The following is an 11,755-nucleotide window of genomic DNA, read 5'->3' on the forward strand; positions in this document are numbered from 1 at the left end:
GACCAAACAGGGAAGGAGCTTTAACTGTTCCTGGTCTTTCTTCAGCTTTGTGCCTTTTCTTCTTCCAAGGGATGACAAAAGGAAATTTAAGGCCAGGAGTGAAACTTTTAAGGAAAGCAGCCATCCAAATGTGCAGAAAAATGTCAAGCAGGGTTTTCAAAGGCCTGACTGGATAACTGATAACGAGGATGGCTAATTGATAATGAGAACTATCCTCCAGTGATTTTCATTGCAATTAAGTGTCCAAGCACTGAAAATCCAATTAGGCCACAGCTAAGGGATTTCGAATGAGGCACTGATAGCTTGAAGTCCTCAGGTAAGAGGGTCTAAAATTCATAAAGGAAAAACAGTGTCCATGAAGAGGCCTGTTAATGGTGAGAGTGAAAAAGTGCCTCTCTTAAATATATTAGGTCTTCAGGCCCACATCACCAAGACCTTAAATGCCTAGCTGTGATGTATCTCTTCCCTGAAAAATCACAGCTTTTTTGTTTTCCTGGAGTCAAATGCATAAAGATGTTTCCAGTAGAAGTGATTTACTGCCTGTGCTGTTTTATTTTTGTTAAAATGTACCTATCTATCAGCTGATACATGCTGAACAATCATGATATATCTGCTTGGATTTCTTTTTTTCCTCAATCAGTAATTAATAATACCTCGAGCGCTGGTATCACCATACAATAATGCCATCACCTTAAAGGTTCATCACCCAGATGTCCTCGAGGAGGGGATGCTAAGTGCTCCCTGTTCCACTGACAGAGAACCACAGAATGGTTGGGGCTGGAAGGGTCCCCTGGAGCTCACCCAGCCCAACCCCCTGCCCAGGCAGGGTCCCCTGGAGCAGTGACACAGGAACGTGTCCAGCTGGGCTTGGGATGTCTTCAGAGGGGGATACTCCACAACCTTCGGGGCTAGCTGTTCCAGGGCTCTGCCCCCTCCATGGACAGGAATTCTTCTTCATGGTGTGGTGGAACTTGTTGTGGTCTACTTTATGGCCACTGCTCCTCATCCTGTCACTGGCTCCACTGAACAGATTCTGGCACCATCCCCTTATACGAACTGCCTTGGAAATATTTATACGCATTAATGGATTCCCTCTTAGCCGTGTCTTCTCCACACCTTTATTTATTACATCCTTAAAGCCTGTTAGTTCCCAGATGTCCCTCACTACGGGATGCATCTGCTGCCTGCGCCACTGACGAGAACGAACCTTCTTTCTCGCTGACCAGGCTTGAAAGCACACCGGGGTTTCACCCCAAAGAACACCCGGCTTAAGGCAAGCTCGCCGCATCCCACATCCCGCAACGCCCCCGGGTCCCACCACCCGCCTGCCACACGCTGTAAGACCGATAACGCCTTATCTCCATCCACCACGAAGCACCGCCACGGCGCAGCGCCGGGAAGGCGGAGCGGCGGCCGGGCCGTCCCCTCAGCATCCCCGCCCCGGACGGACGCGCTGTCCCGCCCCGCCACCGCGCTCCGCCCTTCCGCCGGGACATGGCGCAGGAGCCGCGGGACATGGATGGCGACGTGGAGGACGGCGAGCTATCCGGCTCCGACTCGGACATGCCCGGCGCCGGCTCCCCCGGACAGGTGAGGGTGGGCAGCGGCCGGAGCGCCGGGCCGGGGGCGCCGGGCCGGGGCTGCGGGACGGGGAGGCCGCGAAGGACGCGCCTGAGGGGCTTTTACCGGCGTGCAGCGCTGCTTCCCGGGCCGGTGGCTTCTCCCGGGCTTGTGGCATCTCCCTGGGCCAGTGGTTTCTCCCGGGGCTTGGTGGCTTCTCCCTGGGCCGGTGGTTTCTGCCGGGGCTTGTCGCTTGTCCCTGCGCTGGTGCCGCCGGGGCCTCCCCGGGGAGCCGCTCCCGCGCCGGCGCGTGGCGCGCGCGGGAACAATGGGGGCAGTGGGGGCAATGGGGACAGTGGGGACAATGGGGCAGTGGGGACAGTGGGGACAATGGGGACAATGGGGACAGTGGGGACAATGGGGGCAATGGGGACAGTGGGGACAATGGGGGCAATGGGGGACAATGGGGACAGTGGGGACAATGGGGACAGTGGGGACAGTGGGGACAATGGGGGCAATTGGGGCAGTGGGGACAATGAGAGCAGTGGGGACAATGGGGACAATGGGGACAGTGGGGGCAGTGGGGACAATGGGGGCAATTGGGACAGTGGGGGCAATGGGGACAGTGGGGCAATTGGGGCAATTGGGGCAGCGGCGGCAATGGGGGCAGTGGGGACAATGGGGGCAATTGGGGGGCAGCGGGCGGCAATGGGGACAGTGGGGGCAATGGGGGCAGTGGGGACAATGGGGGCAGCGGCAGCAGTGGGGACAGCGGGGACAGTGGGGACAATCGGGACAATGAGGGCAGTGCGGACAGTGGGAGCAGTGGGGACAATGAGGGCAGTGGGGACAATGGGGACAATGAGGGCAGTGGGGACAGTGGGAGCAGTGGGGACAATGGGGGCAGTGGGGACAATGAGGGCAGTGGGGGCAGTGGGGACAGTGGCGGCAGTGGGATAATGAGGGCAATGGGGGCAGTGGGGACAATTGGGGCAGTGGGGGCAATGGGGACAGTGGCTGCAGTGGGACAGTGGGGGCAATTGGGGCAGTGGGGACAATGAGAGCAGTGGGGGCGAGCCGCTGGGTGACCACGCGAGAGAGCTCCAAGCACTGCGAGTCCCGTGGCCCTGCGGCTCTCCCGCATCTCTCCGTGTCTGGGTAGAGATGCCAGCACTGTCCCTCTGTCTCTCGGGGTTTCCGCCTTATGTCCCCCCCGCCACCAGCCCGAGGTCCCCAGCACAGGAAGGACCTGGAGCTGCTGGAGCCCGGCCAGGGGAGGCACCAGGATGAGCAGAGGGATGGAGCAGCTCTGCTGGGAGGAAAGGCTGTGAGAGCTGGGCTTGTTCAGCCTGGAGAGGAGAAGCTCTGGGGTGACCTCACTGTGGCCTTGCAGGGCCTGAAGGAGCTGCAGGAAAGATGGAGAGAGACAATTGACAAGGGCTGGAGGGACAGGGCACAGGGAATGGCTGCAGACTTACAGAGGGCAGGTTTAGATCAGATACTAGGAAAAAATTCTTCCCTGTGAGGGTGGGCAGACCCTGGCACAGGGTGCCCAGAGAAGCTGTGGCTGCTCCTGGATCCCTGGCAGTGTCCAAGGCCAGGTTGGACATTGGGGCTTGGAGCAGCCTGGGATACTGGAAGCTGTCCCTGCCTGTGGCAGGAGGTGGCAGTGGATGGGCTTTAAGGTCCCTCCCAACCCAGACCGGTCTGGGGTTCTCAGAGGATATGAGGAATTTACTTTGTGAGGAATTTGTACTCAGAGTATAAGGTATTCATGATGGCGTACAGAAAGGGAAAGATTTCAAACTAAGATCAGTGTGTGACACTGTATGTGTAAAGAATTATATTTTCTCCAGTTACTTTGATCTTTGCAGTATAGTTCTGAGAAATGAAGCACAAAATAAGTTTCTTACAGAAGCGTTCAGTCTTTTTTTATTTATGCTGGTTTTGGTATTATACTTGAAGTTAAAGGTTTGTATTTTATAATGTGATAAGTTGAATACTTCTCTTTTCTGTTTGCTGTTTGGAGAAAGAAGAAGCAGTGCCCATGTTGACGAAAGCAGTAAGGCTAAAGAAAGAATTTTTCGCTTCACCTGAAAGTGAAGGAAGAGATCTTACTTTGAAAGATCATGGGACAGCATATAACTTGATAAGAAAGCACTCAGGAAATAACTGGAATTATGAGCAAGAGTGTTTCTTGAGTATTTGTGTATCAGTGGAATGATTTTTTGGTGGGGGTGTTTGTTCTAATTAATTAGCTGTAGTTAATCCATGGTGTCTGGTTGGTTTAAAGGAGGAAAAATGGGTGGTTCTGTAAGGTCCTGCTGTCTCCAAGCTGGTCGGGTGTTGTCCTGATGGAACCAGGATCACAGTACACTCTTAGTCTGAGCAGCATCCCAGTTTTGTGGGTTTGGTTTTGGGGTTTATTTTTGGTCATTTGATTTTCTCACTTGAAACTCCAGCGAGATTATTAACTGCTCTGCTGTTAGACAAACCTCTGGTAGGTTGCTCTTTTGTTTTGGTATTTTTCTCTTCTTAGAGCTGCTGTGTATGTTGTGTCTTTGTCCAGTCTGGGAATATTCACTACTTTTCCAGTCTCATAATCATTTTCACTCAGCAAAGTTTGCCTTAAGAAGAGTGACTGCTGATGTGTTTCTGTGTCAGCCATGCTCTGTTTCATGTTCATACACTCAAAATACAGGAGTTTCAAAGGATGCTCCTGTGCTGTGGCCCAGGAGATGCTGGTGGAGGACTGCACGGCCACATGGGTTAGAATTATGTATTTTAGCTAATCGACGACTTGATAGCTCTTCTAATTTTCATGAATAATGGGTTTCAATTCACTTTTTCATTCCAGAAGCCACACGCTGGCAGTGATTCATGCAGGCCCTTCCAGAGCAGCATCTCATCCTGTGCTCCCAGTGTTCCTTACAGGACCACCAAGAGCGTGGATTCCAGCGAGGAGAGCGGCTCTGACTCTGACGACGACAGCTGCCTGTGGAAGCGAAAGAGGCAGAAGTGCTTCAACCTCTCCCCTGCCAAACCTGAGCCCTTCCAGCTCAGCCAGAGCCACCAGAAACAGACTGCTCTGCGTGGCAAGAAGGTCAACAACATCTGGGGCGCAGTGCTCCAGGAGCAGAACCAGGACGCGGTTGCCACTGAGCTTGGGATTCTGGGCATGGACGGCTCAATTGACAGGAGCAGGCAGTCCGAGACTTACAACTACCTGCTGGCTAAAAAGCTAATGAAGGAAGCCCAGCAGAAGGAGGCAGAGACTTTAGACAAAGAGCTGGATGAGTACATGCAGGATGACAAGAAGGCATTGCCAGCAGAGGAGGAAAACGGGCAGGGCTTCCTCAAACGGAAGCGGCCCGTGAGAGATAGACTGGGCGAAAGGCAAGAGATGAAATACAAGGGAAGGTATGAGATAACAGAGGAAGATTCAGAGGAAAAAGTGGCAGATGAAATTGCTTATAGGTGAGTTTAATAATGGTATGTTTTCACTTCACTAAGTACTGGTGGTTGGTTGAAAGAAGAGGGGGGAAAAGCTCCCCTGCTGCTAAATAAGGTGTCACACCAGATCATGAAAAGCATTTCCAAAATCCTGGGATAAAAATGCATCACTGTGGCTGGTGATCTTGTAGAAACATGCAATTAATACTGCCTGTTTCTTTGAATTTTTAATGTTTTTATTTAAAGAGACACCAGGATGGTTTGTTATTTGAGAACAGTGGCAAGGAAAAATTCTGCTTTTCAGTATACAGGTTTAGTAGTGGCTTTTTTGGGGAAATACCCCATGGTTGGTTGGAGTTGGACACCAATGCACACATGCTGTGGTCACACAAAAATCTTGTTTTACAAGTTCTAAACCTTTGAAACTGGAGATAACGTGGGCAGTGCAGTGTTTTGGATGGAATCAAACTGCCACACTCCTCTTTCAGGGGTCCAAGGGAAGAAAATTATGTTAAGTAGGGAGCAAGACAATTTACTGACAGTTAGCTTGACATTTGAATAAAACCTGGGATAATTTGTCATTGTTGTTCTTATACATGTGGTATTACTTCAGAATCTGGCAATGCTACAGCAATTAGACAGTTATTAATGCTGTTAACAGTTCTGGGTAGTTTCTCATTTATTATTTGGAAAACTTTGAGCATATTTCTTGCAATAAACTCCTTTTTGTTGTATAGAGCTTCATTGAAATAGGACAGAAGCCTCTTTTTCTAAATGTTTGTAGTAGTGGTGGCACTGAGCTTTATCAATAGGGTTCTGATTGTAGTGTAATTTTTTCTTTTTGTTTGTTTGCTTTTTCTAGATTATCATAGATCAGTCAACAAATTGATTTCTTCTTTGTTACGTAGGTTTGTCTAAAAGTGGCACGTGATACAGGGGAACTTTTGCACTTCCCATTTTCTCCAGTTGCTGATTAAACTGTAAAAAGTTAATTTTAACTGTTAAATGCACAAGAAGCTTTTATACTTTGATTTCAGAGGTTTATGCAGGTCTTTGCTGTTTCATATTTGGTTTGATATTTCACAGATCAGTAGAAGAAAAATAACCACTCAAGGCATTTTCATTGAAACAAGTTTTAAAAATGCCTGCTTTAGGGAAAGAACGTCCCTCAGAAGCTCAGTATTTTGAAATCTGATTCAATAAACCATTTAAACACATTTGAATGCATAGAATCCTCAGCACAAAACGAATTATTCATTGTGGAAGTTCCACAGTCAGTTATACTCGAGAAATTATCCTGACAGTAAATGTGCTGCTTTTTCTTTTCCTCTCTGTTCAGACTTTGTGAGCCAAAGAAAGACTTAATTGCTCGAGTAGTGAAAATAATTGGGAAGAGAAAAGCCATTGAGCTGCTGATGGAAACAGCTGAAGTGGAACAGAATGGTGGACTGTTCATCGTGGTAAGGAAAATGCCATCCTGTGGGTTTGCCAGGGACGGGGAGGGCAGCACAACCTTTTACTTGTAGAATATTCACACAGTGCTGATGCAAGTCTCTCATGCTGGACGTGTTCTCCTGGAGTTTTGTGGCCTTCCCTTGCCACGAGACTCCCTCAATAAACACTCATGTAAGCTTCCAGCAGGATTTGAGCAAACAGTAAGGTGGAATGAACCTGGAAATGACCCAGGTTCTTGTGCTGAGGTTGGTGTCTGATTTGCAGGGATAATGTTGTGTCTGTTACTGTGGCTCTCTTCGGGATCTTTCTCTCACAGACTCAGGACTGAAAGATCCTCAAGCTTGAATAAAAAACAGCATTTCCAGTATTCCATTTGCAGAGTAACTCCCAAAAGGAAAGCTCTTGGCTTTATTAGGGAACCACTGGCTTGCGTATTAGCAGAGCAAAACTGAGCACTGATTTCTGTTGCAAATCATGGTCAGAACCCTATACCCCATGTTTAAGTTATCAATTTTTGGCATGTTTTTTGTTCTTGTTAAATACTGAGCCTCAGTGCATAAAACACAGTGGATGAGAAAAGCTGTGGGTGAGGAAAAAGTGGGTGAGAACCGGGAAATACTTTCACTTGATTACAATTTATGTCTTTTAAGGTCCATCACTCAGAAGCAGAGAGGAGGGGAAGAACAAGTAGGAGGACACAGTCTAAAAAAAAAACCAAAATAAATTAAAAAACCCACCACCTCTCTCCTTCAAAAAAAAGTAACGGCAACAAATTCCAGCTAGCCAGTTGTGTTAGAAGCATTGTGTTAGATGCATTGTGTTAGAAGCATGTCCTGAAAGATAATTTAATAACTGTTCACAGAGGAGATGAAGGGACACAGCTCCTGGTGGCACAGGTGGCTTTGGATGCAGATCAGAGTACACTCTTTGAAAGGCAGATCACAAAAGACAAATGAAATGCAAGTGATAAAAAGATGTTCACATGTGCTGTTTCAAGAACCGACTTAAAACCTGACCTTCCCTGTTCTTGGAATTTTTTAGATTGTATAGTATATTATTTGGCAGGAAAGTATCACATTTTGCACGGTGTCACCCAGTTTTTACTGGAGTACAAGTAGTGTTTCATACTACAAATTTTAATCGAATAATAGTATGATAATTAGCACTTAAAATTTACAGAGGTTTCAAAGCTGAGCCCATTCCATGCTTTAAGTATTGCACTGCTGCTGCTGCGCTAAAAACTGCTGGGTCTGTGTGGTGGGGAGGGAGTTTAAAAGTACAGGTTGTGTTTCCTATGGCTTCAGCAGAATTGCAAAATCCTGTAGATAACACAAGTTGTAGCATTTCTGAGCACAATTATAAAAAAAAACCCCTGAGATAGCATAATTTTATTAAATTCATTTTAGACATTTTACTGGGCTTATGTGTTAGGAGTGCTCGAGTAGTTAAACTTGTTGCAGATAGCTGTGAGAGTAGTTAGAATATTATTCATATTTTGTTTCTTCGTACCAAAATCAGGTTTAGTGTGTGGTTTTATTTAGCATTATGTTCTGGAAAGAAAATGTGAAGTGATAAAAATTTTTTTTGTAACTTTATAATTTTCCTGTCCAGATTTAGCAGGCTGGTTGTTGACCTTCGTATGACTAATTCACTCACAAATGAGACATAGCCAGGGCTTTTTTCATGTGATACTTGACACACACAGAACTTAAATGGGTTTTGTCTCAACACTGAGTGTTGCCTTAGAAGCTATTTTTTGTCAACACTTATCATTAAGCTTGCTATTCCTAATTTCCTCTCTCCCTATTAAGAATGGCACCAGGAGAAGAACACCTGGGGGCGTTTATTTAAACCTGCTGAAGAACACACCGAGCATCAAAGAAGAACAAATCAAGGTAAAAATGTCAGGAGTGCAAGTGTACATTCTGGTTTTGTGGGGTTTTTTTTCCTGTTAGAAATGTCACGGTTGAAACTCTGTAACTTCTAGCAAATTTAACTATGTATTCCATTGAGACCAGGCTTTCACATTCAAAATACAGGCAAAAAATAAAAGACCTACCCAAAAACTGTAGAATTGCCATTAACTCTAAGCAGAGGGAATTCACTTTTGCATGTTGCCAGTCAAAAAAACCTGTTGATGAAGATGAGATTGTAGATTTTGAATGGGTAAACCTTAGATTTTCCTTAATTTGTATATTTGTGTTCCTTACAGCAAAGATATCCATGTTGTGTTTCTTCCCATGTAGTTCTGTGTCATTGTGCATGGATTGAATGCAGGTCTCTTAATGGAATATTTCTGTCCTGTATAGCTCCAACTGTGGCACCAGGCAGAATTTCTCATTAAATCAGTTGATGGTCTAAACCTAATCTGAATTGCTCACTGGGCTCATGTGTGGTGCTCTCTAAATCAGTTTTGTAAGCTTGTAAACATTATTTCTCTGAGATGTTTTAACTGAGTGAAGAAAATACCAACTTTTCTTTCTTTTTTGTGGTATATGCTACTTAGTAGAGCTTTTGTTAAAAAAAAAAAAGTATTTTATTTTGCTGGTAGGTGGCTACAGGTCACTCTGTAAACCCTTCTGGGGTCTGGTACTGGGAATTGAGAACCAAATCAACATACATTGTGATTTCTTGTTTTATGTTTGGAGAAAAATGAAACAGGAAAAAAAAGACCAACATCTTTTCATAGCTTACAGTGGTCACAAAAAATTTAACGAGTTGCAAGATTGATCACATTACACTATTACAAAAGAAATTTTCTGTTCCACCCTCTTCCTTAAGTGCAGTCTTTTCTCCTTCTTCTGCTCTCAATAACAAGTACTTTAGTTAAATATTGACCAGTATTTGTAATTTTTTTTTTATCACTTCACATTTTCTTTAGGAAATACCAGTAAAATGAATATGCGAAAATTTTTTTTGTTGCTGTTTACTTTTTTTCTTTCAAGGAAATATTCTATCTGGAAAACCAAAAGGAGTATGAAAACAAAAAAGCTGCCAAGAAGAGGAGGATACAAGTTTTGGGGAAGAAGATGAAGAAGGCCATCAAGGGGCTTAACCTGCAAGAATATGACGATGCCTCCCGTGAGACTTTTGCCAGTGACACAAATGAGGCTCTGGCTTCCCTGGATGACCTGCAGGAGGGGCACCACGAGGCAAAGATGGAACATGAAGATACCATTGAAATTGATAATGCCCATGATTTGGAGATATTTTAGTCACTAATATTCTTGATAACAGAGCCTCTATGAAACGTGTTAAATGAGCCTTTCTTGTAATCCCATGGCTTCTTGTTTTGGAAGCGTGGGGAATACTTGATGCTGAAGAACAGGATGTAACTCTTAGCTAAATTTAACAGCGTGAAAGACTTTTAATTGTCCTGTTACTTGTTTGCTGAGTCCTCAGAAACTTTTAAGATTTTTCTAGATAACAGCCCTGCGTCACCATGTTCCTTAGGAAGTGTTTTTAGTCACATGTTAGGTTTAGGAGTTAAAGCTATGTTTTAACCAAGTACTTCTCATTTAATTTGCTGAAGCACACAAGGTCATCAAGTGAGCAATGCTCTTTACTGCAGCTGAATTTAAATTTACTATAAATTTAGTCTTGATATAAAAGATCATATAGTCTTACTGTGGCAGTGTATTGACAAAAACAGCAGTATTAATAGGATTAAGACCTGTAAGAACAGATTGGTTCATGAAATAAACTTTAGTGGTCAGTGACCTTTGAATAACAACCTTGTAAATAAGCAGTATTGAGCGATGTATGTTTCAGATTTCTGTAGCAGTTTTATCCTTTCTATTCCAGTGGTGACTTGAGCTTCCTACCTGTTCTGTCTAAACATTTCCCATGATTAGACACACACCTAAGTTCCACAGATCTTTTTGTTTGAAGACACATACAACTGAAAGCTTTCAGAGTAGTGAGATTTTACTGAGCTGTGTTCCCTTCAAGGGTCTGTAGTCTGTACATGCAGATATAAACCCTTTACCCTGCAGTTCTTGTTTCTGTCCTCCTCCTTTGTGTGGTGAGGTAATGTGTAGCTTGCAGAAGATTTTCTGTGCTGCCTCTTGCAGGGGATATTTTTTGGGTTTTTTTTATTTGATGCAGAAAACTATCGTGTACTTGGTTAGTTCAGCTGAAAACAATTTTTATGTTGAACGTTCTTTTTAATATAGCTGAAGAACTTGTGCAACACTGGTATGTATGATGTCTCAAGTACTTTGTCACTAATTAGTTGTGGCTTTTTTTTGTGACTAGACACTATTCAACCCAACTTTTGCACATAAATTTTGTTCACCTTTGAGTCCTTGAGTTTTAGAAGGAAAGTGTGTCACTAAAACACATAATCAGTTTATTAGATTGAGCAATTCAGGACTGTCAAGAGCTGGCATTTAAAGGATTGCAGCATTTGAAGAAACACTTCTGACACATAACAGCACATTCCATTACCTGCCTTACTAAATCTGAGTTTTGACTTCTCTGCTTTCTTTCTGTTCATGTGTCAGAGCTCCTGACTGTTCAAAAGTTACTCATCAGCTGCGCAGCATGCCTTTGCTGGTAGTATTTGCTCTTGCTGAAGTAACAAAATTTCTTGTTTTTTCATTAATTTTCCTAACCAGTGATGGTCAGAGTGAACCGGTGACTTCTGTAAGGGAAACAGAATTTTGTGCTGTTCAATTGCTTTGGCACTGTACCGTTTGATCCTGGTTTTGGGAACTGCTTGGGGATATGTCTTAACTGTTTTCTGGATAGAATCAGCAAATTGTAACATTGGTTTAAGCAGTTTTTTTATTGTTATGTAATTTGCACTGTGTATTTTTTTAATGTTAATATTTCTAAGGTTGATTTCCCGGGCAAAGAGTACTGAAATGGTGTGTGAAGTCTTGTCTTTAACAAAAGGGTGATACAGACATTAAGCTATTGGAGAGGGCAGTGAGGATGGGGAAGGGTCTGCAGGGGAAGCTGGGGGCTGAGGGCACTTGCTCTGTTCAGCTGCAGAAGAGGAGACTGAGGGGAGACTCACTGGGGTCTTCAGAATCCTCAGGAGGGGAAGAGGAGGGGCAGCTCTGATCTCTTCCCTCTGGTGACCAGTGACAGGACCTCAGGGAACGGCCTGAAGCTGGGTCAGGGGCTTTAGGTTTAGGTTGGATTATAGGAAAAGGTTCTTCCCCCAGAGCGTGGTTGGGCACTGGAATGGGCTCCCCAGGGCAGTGGCAACAACACCAAACCTGACAGAGTTCAGGGAGTGTTTGGACAGTGCTCTCTGATCAAGCACAGGGTGGGATTG

At 44.9% G+C, this 11,755-nt stretch overlaps 1 protein-coding gene across 1 annotated transcript; it reads left to right on the plus strand.

Moving 5' to 3' along the window:
* The first annotated feature begins 1,457 nt into the window (after positions 1-1,457).
* Positions 1,458-11,337, plus strand: PHAX (phosphorylated adaptor for RNA export). Its single transcript, XM_039567450.1, has 5 exons — positions 1,458-1,590; positions 4,418-5,037; positions 6,353-6,473; positions 8,280-8,363; positions 9,414-11,337. Exons 1-5 carry the CDS (start codon positions 1,495-1,497, stop codon positions 9,681-9,683), a joined length of 1,191 nt encoding a protein of 396 aa, XP_039423384.1. The 5' UTR covers positions 1,458-1,494; the 3' UTR covers positions 9,684-11,337.
* Positions 11,338-11,755: the final 418 nt, after the last annotated feature.

Source organism: Corvus cornix, chromosome Z (genome assembly GCF_000738735.6).
Source record: "Corvus cornix cornix isolate S_Up_H32 chromosome Z, ASM73873v5, whole genome shotgun sequence".
Taxonomy (NCBI): domain Eukaryota; kingdom Metazoa; phylum Chordata; class Aves; order Passeriformes; family Corvidae; genus Corvus; species Corvus cornix.